The 11,631-nt window shown below is 61.8% G+C and overlaps 1 protein-coding gene across 6 annotated transcripts in view; it reads left to right on the forward strand.

Moving 5' to 3' along the window:
• The window catches only part of EBF3 (EBF transcription factor 3), a 94,040-nt gene that overhangs the window by 74,723 nt on the left and 7,686 nt on the right, over positions 1-11,631 (forward strand). For all 6 annotated transcript variants that reach the window (XM_055119512.1, XM_055119508.1, XM_055119507.1 and 3 more), the window contains exon 11: positions 10,236-10,324. In XM_055119512.1, coding sequence (XP_054975487.1) covers positions 10,236-10,324 — 89 coding nt within the window. The remainder of the gene's footprint in view (positions 1-10,235; positions 10,325-11,631) is intronic.

Below are 11,631 nucleotides of genomic sequence, written 5' to 3' on the forward strand. Positions count from 1 at the left end.
TGTAAATGCAGTGTAAACGGGCAGCACCTAAAATTAAATTAATGAGATATTTGCTGCATTTAAGAGTGAATAGTGCAAATTAATATCAGCGCGAGATGCTTGTTTTAATATTTGTCTAATAGTGTGTCATTTGCCGAGTTAATGCTAATTACGGCAGCAGCCGGGTGGCCTTACCTGAGCAGGTCCCTTGCCAGGTGACCCGAGGGGCCCCTCCCCGAGTTTACCCACAGACACACCTCAAAGGGTTAAGAGTAATAAAGGAAATCATTTTTAATTAGCATACGAGCATCGAGGTGTTATTTGATTGAGACAAATTGGGATTTGTTTGCTTCTGAGTGAAATCAGGCCGGTCACGAGCTGCGCGTACAAACACCTGTGCGGGGGCTGGAGCGGGGAGGGCGCTGGCCTTGCCCACGCTGGCCCGGGCCACCCCCAGCACCCCGTGTGGTGTCTGAGTCCTGAGCCCCGCCGGGGTGGCCCCAAAGTGAAACAAAAAACCAAAAAAATCCCCCCAAGGCCCCCCAAACTACCCCCGACACCTGTCCCAGGGGCCCTCCAGCAGGCCCAAGGTCACAGGCCCAAGGTCGCAGGCCCGAGGTCACAGGCCCAAGGTCTCGGGCGTGAGGTTGCCGCACTGGCCGCTCGTTCCAGAGACCGGTGCTGGCGGGGGGCGGGCGTGGGCTGGGCGTGCTCCTCTGGGGCAGTGGGTGCTCCCGCTGACGGGGCCGGTGTTGGCAGGGCTGTACCGAGGGGCTGGCACGCGGGCACGGTGTGCCCTCCCCATCCCGCCTCTCCGAGGGGTCTGTGCCCGCGGCAGGGACCTGGCAGGCCGTCAGTGCCCACCCGCCCCAGGCCCCAGCTTGAGGCCAGTCGTGCTGGCCTCACTCTGCAGACAGTCCAGGGCTGCCCCCGCGGCGTGGTGGAGAGTCCGGGGCACTGAGCCCTGGGCCCCACCCTCCCCCCCGCCTGCCAGCAGGGCCCTCGGCCCTCCCTGCCCCTCCTGCACTGCTCTGGGGCCACAGCCGGCTGGGGTGCCCCACGCCCCTGGAGAGAGACACCCGGGCTTGGGGGTGAGGCCAGCCCCAAGGACAGAGCAGGGCCCCACCAGGACACTCCTGGCCTCTCCGGAGCGAGCCCCGGGTCAGTGGCTCAGAGAATGTCTCCCGAGCTCTGGGGCAGGGGTCTCCGTGCCAGCCAGGCCCCTCCCGGGCTCCGGGGCAGGGGTCTCCGTGCCAGCCAGGCCCCTCCAGGGCGGGGGTCTCCGTGCCAGCCAGGCCCCTCCCGGGCTCCGGGGCGGGGGTCTCCGTGCCAGCCAGGCCCCTCCCAGGCTCCGGGGCGGGGGTCTCCATGCCAGCCAGGCCCCTCCCGGGCTCCGGGGTGGGGGTCTCCGTGCCAGCCAGGCCCCTCCCGGGCTCCGGGGCGGGGGTCTCCGTGCCAGCCAGGCCCCTCCCGGGCTCCGGGGCGGGGGTCTCTGTGCCAGCCAGGCCCCTCCCGGGCTCCGGGGCGGGGGTCTCCGTGCCAGCCAGGTAGTTCCCCGTTGCCTGCGGCAGGCACCCTCCAGCAGGAGCTGTGCTGAGCTTTGGGCTCCCGGTCCCCGGCTCCGTGGGGCCCTGGGTGGGCGGGCGCCCGGCCCTCCCTGGCCCCGGCCGTGGTGGTGGGTGTGCCTGTGTGGGGGCTGCAGGGTCCGGGCGGGCCGTCTCTCCCTCCGTCTCTCAGGGGCAGCAGGAGACACGGGGTTTGTGCTCTGGTACAAGTAGACTATTTGTCCTAATCAGTGACACCCATTTACCGGAATTGCTTAAAATGAACTATACCTCATACAGAAATCGCACATTTAGAGAGTTCCATTCATCATCCGGAAATTGAGGCCAGTAAACTTCCCTGCTCCTCCAGCGGGATCATAGACATGCATCAAAATGTTAAAAATGATTGGTGAGAGGGAGCTGTCACCCATTTATCAAGGAAAAGAACATTATTTGCTAATTTCCCACCCCGACTGGTGACAGGGTGCTCCGTCTTTGGACCCGTGGTGACCAGCCCGGCCTTTCTGTTATTAGTACAAGTCAAGCGCTTTTGGGCAGTTGCTAACAAGACACATTTGTCTGTCACGAGACGGGCCGTGGTCGTTTTCCAAGGGGCTCTGACCGAAGTCTGCTCCTGCGCCCCCCTGGCTCCGGCTGGCCGCCGAGAGAGCCCAGGAGGGGGCCCCCTGATAAATCACAAACTTTCCGTGTCAAGGTGAAGGTATCGACTTGGGTGTGAGAGCGGGGAGTCATCCATCTCGCCCAAAGGACAAAAGAGTCGCCGGGTCTCGGCGGCACACGGCCGGGCCGAGGGGGCGCGGGCTGACCCTCCTGCCCGCCCGCGGGCTGGCCCGGGCTCACAGGTGTCCCTGGCAGGTGCCCAGCTGGGCGAGCGTGCAGGGGGCCTGGCCGGACGGGGGCAGGGGCAGCGGGGCCCGGGGACACGCAGGCTATCCCGAGTGCCCCAGGCCTCTGCCCCCTGCCCGGGCGCCACCAGCCGCCAGCCCGCGGGCTTCTCAGCACCTGCTCTGGGACATGCGGCTGCGGAGGGGCTGAGGCGGGGGGTCGTCCTCCGGCCCTGAGCTTCTGGCCTCGAGGACGGAGTCTGGCCGGGCCCCGCCAGTCCCCCAGGAGGGCCCCTCCCGTGGCCTCGGCTCGTGTGGGCAGGTGATGGCAGGGGGCGCAGTGGCCGCCCCGTGGGCCAGCACAGCCCGATGACGCTGAAGGACAAGGTCTCAGCTGCTGCAGGGCCCGCCCACCTGGCGTCAGTCACCTCTGCTGGAAGTTTCTAGAAGCTGCCCCAGGCTAGGAGTGCTCTGACCCCTTCTGTGCCACCCCTGCCTGACCCTGTGGGCCGCCCTTCCTTCTGTCCCCTGCACAGAAGAGCAAAGCAGACCCCTTGGAGCCCCCCCGCCTCTGACGGCCACTGAGAACCAGGCCAAGGAGGCTGAGTGGAGGCAGGGGCGGGCGGGTGGTGGAGGGGGTTGGACGGACGGTGGAGGGGGGTGGACGGGCGGTGGAGGGGGATGGACGGGCGGGCGCCAGCCACCGTCCCTGTCCCCTACCCCGAGCAGCCCAGGGGAAGGCAGGGGGAAGGCCTGCACCCCCAGCCCCCCACGCTCAGGCCAGCCGCTAGTCCAGGCTCAGCCACATCCCTGGCCCGGACCCCCATCTCAGGACGGGCACCCAACAGTGCCTTGCCCGGCCGCCGCGGCTCCGGGTGGGGGGCTGCAGGGGCCTCTAAGCAGCCCGGCCTGTGTCCAGCGGGCAGGACGCCCTTCCGGCCGAGTGGGGGACTCGGCCAGCAGCTGGGGGCAGTGGCCTCCCCACCCAGCCCCGTCCACCCGGGAGCTCAGGGGCAGCTCTCACCCGTGTGGCCGCCCCGGGTCCACCCACAGGCCACACGCGTGGCCCTTCCCTTCCCGGGGCATGAGCTCCCAGAGGCACGGCCGCGGGAGGCCAGGCGGGACAGGGGCTTGTGTCCAGGTTCGGGCTCCCCTGGTGCCAGCCGGGGGCCGCTCAGAGAGGGGGGGCCCCCACCGCGTCTGGCCCCGGGGTCTTGTGAAGGGAAGGAGGCGGGTTCCGGGGGCCACTCACAGCTGCTGCTGTCCGCGGACCCCGAGCCCGGCCCCACCACTGGCCTGGTCTGAGAAATGCCGAGTTCAGGGCCCCGGGGTGGCGGGGGTGAGCGGTGTGTCCAGGCCGCTGTGCCGGGGCCTCACCGGGGGAGGAGGCCAAGGACAGAGAGGCAGGAGGGAAGGTCGGGGCCGGCCGGGCACCGCCAGGGCCTGATTGTCTTGGCGGCAGGAGGCCCAGGCCGGACGGGGTCGGCCTCGCGGGCTCGTCTCTCTGCCTCAAGCGCCTGCTTTAGCTGCAAGTTTAAGGGCAGCAGGGGCTGGAGCCGGAGCACTGCGGCTAGAGCTGCCGCCTTGCCGTGGCAGCCGGGGTGGTCCCGGCACCCCATGGGGTCCCCCAAGCCCCGCTGGCGGGGTCCCGAGCACAGACAGGTGTGGCCCCCCCCCCAAAGGGCCAGCTGAGGCCAGGCTGGGGCTGGGGCTGGCAGGGGAGCCGCACACGGCACCTCGGAGACCCTTCCCCGCCCCCACCCCCCACCAGTCACGAGCCCTCGCGGTGCCTCCTCAGGCGAGCCTGGGACCCGCACGCAGGGCGTCTCCCACCAGGGAGCCCCCCCACCCCCCAGATCTCCTTCCGCAGGGCACTTCCTGTCCACGGAGCCCGTGTGCAGCCCGTGTGCAGCCCGTGTGCAGTGCCTACCGGCACACAGCCTGACCCGGTTCCCACGGCGCCTGCGTGGTCACCAGCCATGACGGACCCGGGGGCTTCGAGGAAGGCTGGACACACCCTGTCCGCTGTCCTGCCAGAGGAGACGACTGCCCGCCCAGGGCCTCTGCAGGCGTGTCTGGGCCTGCTGGGTGCCCTGGGCTCGGCACAGAGACCCTCTCTGATTCACGGCCTGGCTCAGACCCCCTCTGATACCTGCCAAGCGAGGGGCCCTTTGCAACCCCCATGTTCAGGGCTGCTGCTGGACTCGGCGTGGCTGGGGACCCTGAGCGGGTGTCCTGGCCCAGATGGAGCCCGGGGGTAGCTGTGGTCACTCTCAGGCTGTGGCAGTGAGGGCCCCTCGGCCCTGGGAGGTCTGTGGACAGAAGTAGCCTGGCGTCCTCGAATGCTGCTGTCCGGTGCGGCCGGCGAGGGGTCATCCGGGTAACCAGGTAACCGTGTTGTCACGTCCCGGTCCTGCGGCCGCCCTGAGGCTAGGCTGCGCAGCCCAGGGCGAGGTCTGGGGGCGGGGGCGCCGCTGACCGCACCCCTCTGCCCGCCCAGCTCGCCCTGCCGCGTTCTGTGATTGAAATTCATTGCCAAATTTATTGAGAAATTAATGAGAAAAGCTGCAAAGTATTGACTTTGAGAGGAAAACACAACTCATCTTGAATGAGGAGGAAAATGCAGCAATAATTTAGCCACCATTGATCCGGCCCTGTCCATGTATTGATCTTCATTTTACAATATTAATTTGCACCTGCAATCGGCTGCACAGGAACCGATTTCATTCCGCGGCCGCGTTAATGTGCAGTGCATTAGGCTCGGCGGGTGGGCGGCCGCGGGAAGGCAGGTTTCCCCCCGTTTTTGCTTGTTACTGAAATAGACTAAAAATTAATTTTTTGTCAGACAAAATATGAAGCAGAAACCCATCTGCACTGGGCCGCCTCCGCGCGGGCCCTTCCCGCCCGCGCCAGCAGCCGTCAGCCACCTCTCATCACGGGGCTCGGATCAGTTCAAAGTTCATGAAATTTCTATGAGCATTGATCTTGCCCCATTGATTTTTTTTTTTTGCAGCAGATCTTTGAAATTTTAATTTCCCGAGCATCTGAATTTCTTATAGATGGAATGCACTTGGAGGAGACGGTGGATGATAAAGTGGGGAACTTAGCATCATTTTAAAGCCTGAGAAGGGCAGCCCGGCCTCTGCAGACGTGTGTGATGTTTTTGAGGCGGGGAGGAGGAGGTGCGGGGCGGGGGGGCGGGGGCCCGGGGCTCTCGGGGAGCTAAACACCCATTTTGTCCTCAGTGGCTCCACATTTTTAATGCAACTTTTTATATAGTCATTTTGGAAGGAAAAGCTATCTGGAGGAACAGCGGGACGGAGCACCATCCTTCACCACGCAATCACTGCTCACAGCGGTCTTTATCACCTGGTCAAGTTCACCTAGTTACTTATCAGTGGGACATTTAATAACCTCAAGGTGATATAATTGCTATTGGCATTTTTCCCCCTTGGATTCAGCTGGTTAATGTGTAAACTACTTGTCAGCAAATAGCACTTTGTCACTGAAATCACTAACACCCTCTAGAGGGATGTCTTTGTATCGAGCAATTTAATTTTACTTTATTTAATTTTTACACATTACAACCTGTGTTCATTCAGGCACACTGAAGGCGTGCGGCCCGCCGGGCTGGGCGTGGGCCTCCTCGTCACGAATATACTATATCTTCCTTAACGGTCCCCGTCGCCGTGATGGGAGGCGTCCTTGTCCCTCGGAAAAGGAACTGCAGATGCTCCTATTATGTAGTTATGTTGCTAATGTGAAAAACTGCCTCATTATGAGGATCTGTTTGTAGCTAGAAAATTACTGCATTATGACAAATGCATGATTGGGAAGTTACAGGAAGATGATCATTATTGAAATGAAACTGGAACTCATTTACCCGCCGTAGCCAGCAGCTGGAGGGGGCAGATGAATGTCTTCCTGTTTTTATTGTTGCAGGCAGGGTTTTCAGGCAGAAGGAAATTTGTGCCAGACCTGGAACTTCTTGCCGCTGTTCCTTGCTGGCGGGGAGCGTGGTGCTGACGGCGGCTGCTGTGCTACCTGCCCGGTTGCCTTGTGACTGCAGACCTGCTCGCCCGGCGGGGGAGGGCGCCATCGAGGTTGGGCTCAGTTGGGGGGGCTGGGGCTCCTTCCTCCTTCCTTCTCCATCCAGCCCCCCGACCCCCACTTGTGGTCAGAGGCCTCCGGGCCGGGTGGGGCTCGGGGTCCTGTGGGTCCCGCAGGCAGCTCACGCCCGCGAGCCCCAGGCATGTAGTAGCTGCTTAGTAAACGGGGGCGGGGATGAACTGGGGTCGAGACCCGGCACTTGGCTCCTCCCTGTCGACAGAGCCCAGACGGAGCTTCTGGTCTGGGGTTGGTTTCGGGTCGGCACCTCTGCCCGAGGTTCTGCCTCAGCAGACTCACTCTCCCGGCCCACTGAAATCCCGGCTTGCAACTGGGGGTGTCGAGCTGGGCACAGACCTCGGGGCAGGGGGAGCTGGCGAAGGGGGTCAAGACTTGTGGGGACTCGGGACCGCGGGGGTCCCGGGAAGGGCCAGCTGCCACGCGGACTGACATCACAGACTGTGAAAATGTCGTCAATTGTTGTATGATTAATCCCCCCGGACCCGGCGCGGCTGGAATATGTAGAAAGCTGCTTCTGTCAGGCTCTCGCACTCGGGCCTAACGAGATTAGCCCAGCCCGCGCCCAAGTAGCCAAACACGCGCCCGCCCCCGCCGCCCCCGGCCGGAGGAAGTGAGGCGTCTCCGCGGCCCTGTCAGCCTCCATTTGTCGGCCCCGCGCTGGAGGCCGGCTGTGGGCGAGAGTGGATATCTGGTCTCTCACAGGCGGCCTGATTGCCGGCCCCATTTGGCATGGAATGCGATTCCCAGCTATTCTAGCTTCTGATTCATTCAGGTTTTATTGCTGTGTAATTTTCTTATTCTAAAATAAAAGCTCTCCAACAAAAATTACTATGCATTAGGCCGCGGTAGCCTACTCAAATGGATATTAATACAGTTTATCTCTAAAAGGACGAATAATGTATTTGAAACAGATAAAAGGCCCTCCACTAAATGAGGAATGTTAATATCTTATGGCACGGTTAATAAAGAGATATTTCACAAGGGAGATTTGTTTTATGACTTTTGATACAACAGCCTTATAATCTGACATATCTTAAATGATATAATTTTGCACATACATCCATCTCCTTTATACCAGCAGCCTATCGGTACCAGATCTGAATTCAGAACAAGCGATGAGCCCTAATTACTTTTGGGGTGGGGCCGTTCGTCACAGAGCTCACCCTCTCGGATTCCGGGGTGGGGGGAGCCTGGGGGTGAGGGGAGCTTGCGGTACGTTTTGAAAAGGGTCTCATTTTTTTCCCCTTTCAGCAGAAAATAACATTTGTTTTTGTGGTGTTTAAGGCAGAGTTTAAATTAATTTAACCCAGTGACACATATTCAGAGTCCAAGCATACCGCTAAATAATTCCCTGGAATAAATCGCTCCGGAACCGAGTCCATTAATTCCCCGCTTTCCCTTGCTGACAGATGGGCGAATGTGCAGGAGGACCCACCAGCATTAACATAACACAAATCCGCTTTCTTCTTCTTCATATTTCTCCTTCATCCCCGACTCGGGCTCACCCAAAGGCGCCCTTCTCTAATTATCCACGAGGTCAGTAAGCAAAATCGGGAAGAAGCCGGGAGATCAATACAAATTATCCCTGAGCAAACCAGGGCTGACAGTTTGAATTGCAGCATATGTTTACCCAAAATCAGGCAATTTATCTTAATATCAGCAAAGTAATGCAGTGCAGGTGAAAGGTCAGGCAATCTCTCCCCCTCATAATTACCCAGTTCTAAAACAGGAAAGTGGTATTGATTGGCCTGGCTCGGGGCTTTGTGGCTGGACGTGCCAGTACCGTGCCCTGGCTGGCCTTCGCCCTGGAAACCCGGCACGCCGAGGGGCCCCTGTTCCTCCCCCGGCTCGGGGCCTGCTGGGGGGCCGGGGAGAGGCCCCCCCCCGACGAGGGGTTCTGTGTGACACGGGAAGACGGCAGGTGTCCTGGGGGCCTGGGGGAGGAGGCCTCTCCCCCGCCTCAGGGGCCCAGTGGCCAGGACTGGGGTGAGCCAGGGGTGCGCGGGCGGGAGGGGGTCACTCCCTGCCGTCGTCACGAGCACCCCGCTTGGCACGGGTGTGACCGTTGGGTCCTCCTGACCCCTCCGTGGAGCGCTGGCCTTCGCTGGCCTTTGCAGCTGTGCCCAGTGGGGCTCTCGGGGCTGAGGGCCCTGGGGCAGGGGGCCGGGCTGGTCATTCCAAGTCACGAGGCCCCAGGAAGCTTGCGGGAGGCGCCTGTCACCTGTCAGGCGTCTGCGTGCGATCAATAGGGGCTGCCCATCTATCTTTCCTGCTCACCCTCCATCAGGCGACTCATTAAGTCAAACCGTCATGGTGATTAGCTGGGGGAGAGGACAGGAGGGCCCGCAGCCGCCGCGCACGGCCCGGCCCAGAAGGCCCAGGGCGGCTCAGCCTGGCCGGACACCGGCCAGCACCGGGGAGGTCAGCCCGCCCGCCCCGCTGCCCACTCGGTGCTCTCTGCCTGACACCCTGGCCCTGGCCCGGGCAGAGACATGACAAATTATCCCCCGAGTCACTGCCGACAGCTTCCGATGATTAATGGTTTGATTATGAAGTGGTTTTGCACGTATAGAATTTACATCCCAGGGAGGCAGTGGTGGTGCCCGGGCACCTGCGAGTGTTCTGAAGCGCTTTCCCGCTTGCGGAGGGAGCACGGGGGCCGGCGGGCGGCGGGAGCCGTGTCACGCGGGATCAATATGCCGGATCAATGCTTTATTAACAAGAAAATGTCTTACTTCACATTCCGGTGTGGACCTTTGTCTCCGGGACGTATGATGGAATGTCAGATCATGCCGGGGGCCTCGCCCGGCGGCCGCGTGGCCCACGGGTGCGTGGGCAGGCGGCCGCGGGCGGCGAGGGCCCAGGCGGCCCTGGGCATGGCGGGAGCTGGACTCTGTGCACCACACGCCCGCCGAGCTGGGGCGTTAATCATGAAATTAGGTGCTGACTAATGAGTGATGGTCCAGGTGGCGGCCGGGTAATGAATAGATGGCCCAGGTCTTATTAGTCTCAGAAAAGCCCCTGATTTATGTCGCGCCAGGCTCCGCCACGTTGCTGCGCAGAAAACAATATCTACATTGGGCACTAATGCGCCCTAATGAGTCCCCTCGCCGGCGCCCACGTCGCGGCCTCGGGGCTCGGTCTGGTAGGACCCGGGCAGCTTGTTACACAGGCGTGTGCACGCGGGCCGGCCGCGTGATTCATGCACTGTCCCCCGCGCGGGCGGCTGATTTATGGCCGTGCACAGTTCATAGTCAAAATTACAATTTGAGGGATAAAAAGATTAATTGCTATTTGTGGCCGGCAATTCCGAGAGCTGGCGGAGTGACCGTGTCCTGCATCAGCTTGCACTCGGCCATTCACAGATTATTAAAGGTCCGGAAGAAGAAGTGTGCGTCGCCCGCCATGTGCCCGCCAGTACGCTCGGCGGAAAGGGGCCACGGATAAATCTGCGGCAGCGGGAGCGGGACATATGTCACCGGCGCCAGCGCCTGTCGGTCCCGGCCGGGGGCGAGGCGCGGAGACGCGGGCGAGGGTGCCGGGGCTGCCTCTTCCCACGGCTCGCCCCACGATATATTGAGTGACCCTTTGACTTTCTTCCAGTCTAATTATAGATCAGGAATAATCACGGCCGTTCTGTGCGGGACCCGGGCCTCGCCGTGGTGTGCCGCCCTCCCTGGTCCGCGGGAATGGGCGTGTGCGCTGCTGACCTCACCCGCTTCTCTGCGTCCTCTTGCAGCCCTCAATGAACCCACCATCGACTACGGCTTTCAGCGGTTGCAGAAAGTGATCCCGAGACACCCCGGGGACCCCGAAAGGTTACCCAAGGTGAGGAGCGCGTGGGGCTCACGGCCAGGGGCCTCTGGTGTGGGGCTTACAGTGCTCCGGGAAGGGCCATCTGGGAGCCCCAAAGGTGCCGTGGCAAGGCTGACAGGTGTGTGGGGGGGCGGTGCCTTGCCCATCGGAAGTGGGGAAGGGGAGAGGGCAGGGGAGGGGGCCGGTCTCTCCGGCTTGGGGTCTCGTCCTCACAGGACCCTGTGTCTAGGGGAGGAGAAAATGTTCTCTGCCCCCCACAGTTTGGATTCTGCAAGGGGGACACAGACTTCCACGTAATGAAATAGTTCAATTAAACATTTTCCACTCCAGCAGCCGGCGCTGATTCCAATCTGAGCAGCCCGGCCTGATCTGTGATTACTAGACTCTTGTTTTCCTTTCATTTTCTAAAGCTCGATTCAGTTTAATCTTTTGTTTACAAAGCTTTTGTTATAAGTCCCTGACTTAGCAGGCTAACAAATGAAGTCCACATATTAATATCTAGGGGGACTTTCCATTTAAATCCAACCAAGACAAAAGCTGCCGCCTTGTTTATGCACCAGCCGCCTATCACAGGGGCCCCATTTTGATGTATAACATTAAAGATAAGTCAAGCTTATAATTTTCCCTCTCCTTTGATGTCTCGGGGTCTCTCCCGCTCTGTGGAAGCCATCGCTGACTTTCAAGGCAGGGCTGGAAGCACAAGATGAAGCCATAACATCACGGCCGGTCACTCTCCGCCCCTCCCCACGACGCTGTCTTGACCACTCCTAGCCTTATGAACGCAATAAAACCTCCTGGACGTCACCTCGGTGACGCTCAGCGTAGCCCCAGCAGCCCGGCAGCCCCAGCAGCCGCCTTTGCGTGTGGGGCCCGTGAGGCCTGGGCGTGTGACCCTCCCGCCAGACACGGCGCCTGGCCGGCTGCATCTCCCGAGCCGAGCGGCTCACAGGGCCTATGCTCCTGGGCGTGGGGGAGCCCAGCAGAACGCAGGGGCCTACCCAGAGGCCTTGGCGGCCAGCCTCCACCCTCCCCCGGAGCCCACCGGCCCGGCCCTCCCAGGTCAGTGGCTGGTGGGCCTTTCGGAAGACCCTGTCCTCAGCGGAGCCTCCCCGTCCGCCCTTCGTCCCTGGGGGTGGGCGGCCCTGCCCGGCCCTGCCAGAGCCCCCTGGGACCGCCGGGCGCTGGGCTGGAGCTCCGCGAGGCCAGCCAGCCCCCCCTAGGGAAAGTTTCCCGCTTCCCTGGGGGCTGAGGGCGCCGTGGGCGACGGGTGGGTTTCCCTTCCCGAGACCGTCCAATGGGGTGACAGGCCGTTAGCAGGC

The sequence above is a fragment of the Sorex araneus genome, chromosome 11 (assembly GCF_027595985.1).
Source record: "Sorex araneus isolate mSorAra2 chromosome 11, mSorAra2.pri, whole genome shotgun sequence".
Taxonomy (NCBI): domain Eukaryota; kingdom Metazoa; phylum Chordata; class Mammalia; order Eulipotyphla; family Soricidae; genus Sorex; species Sorex araneus.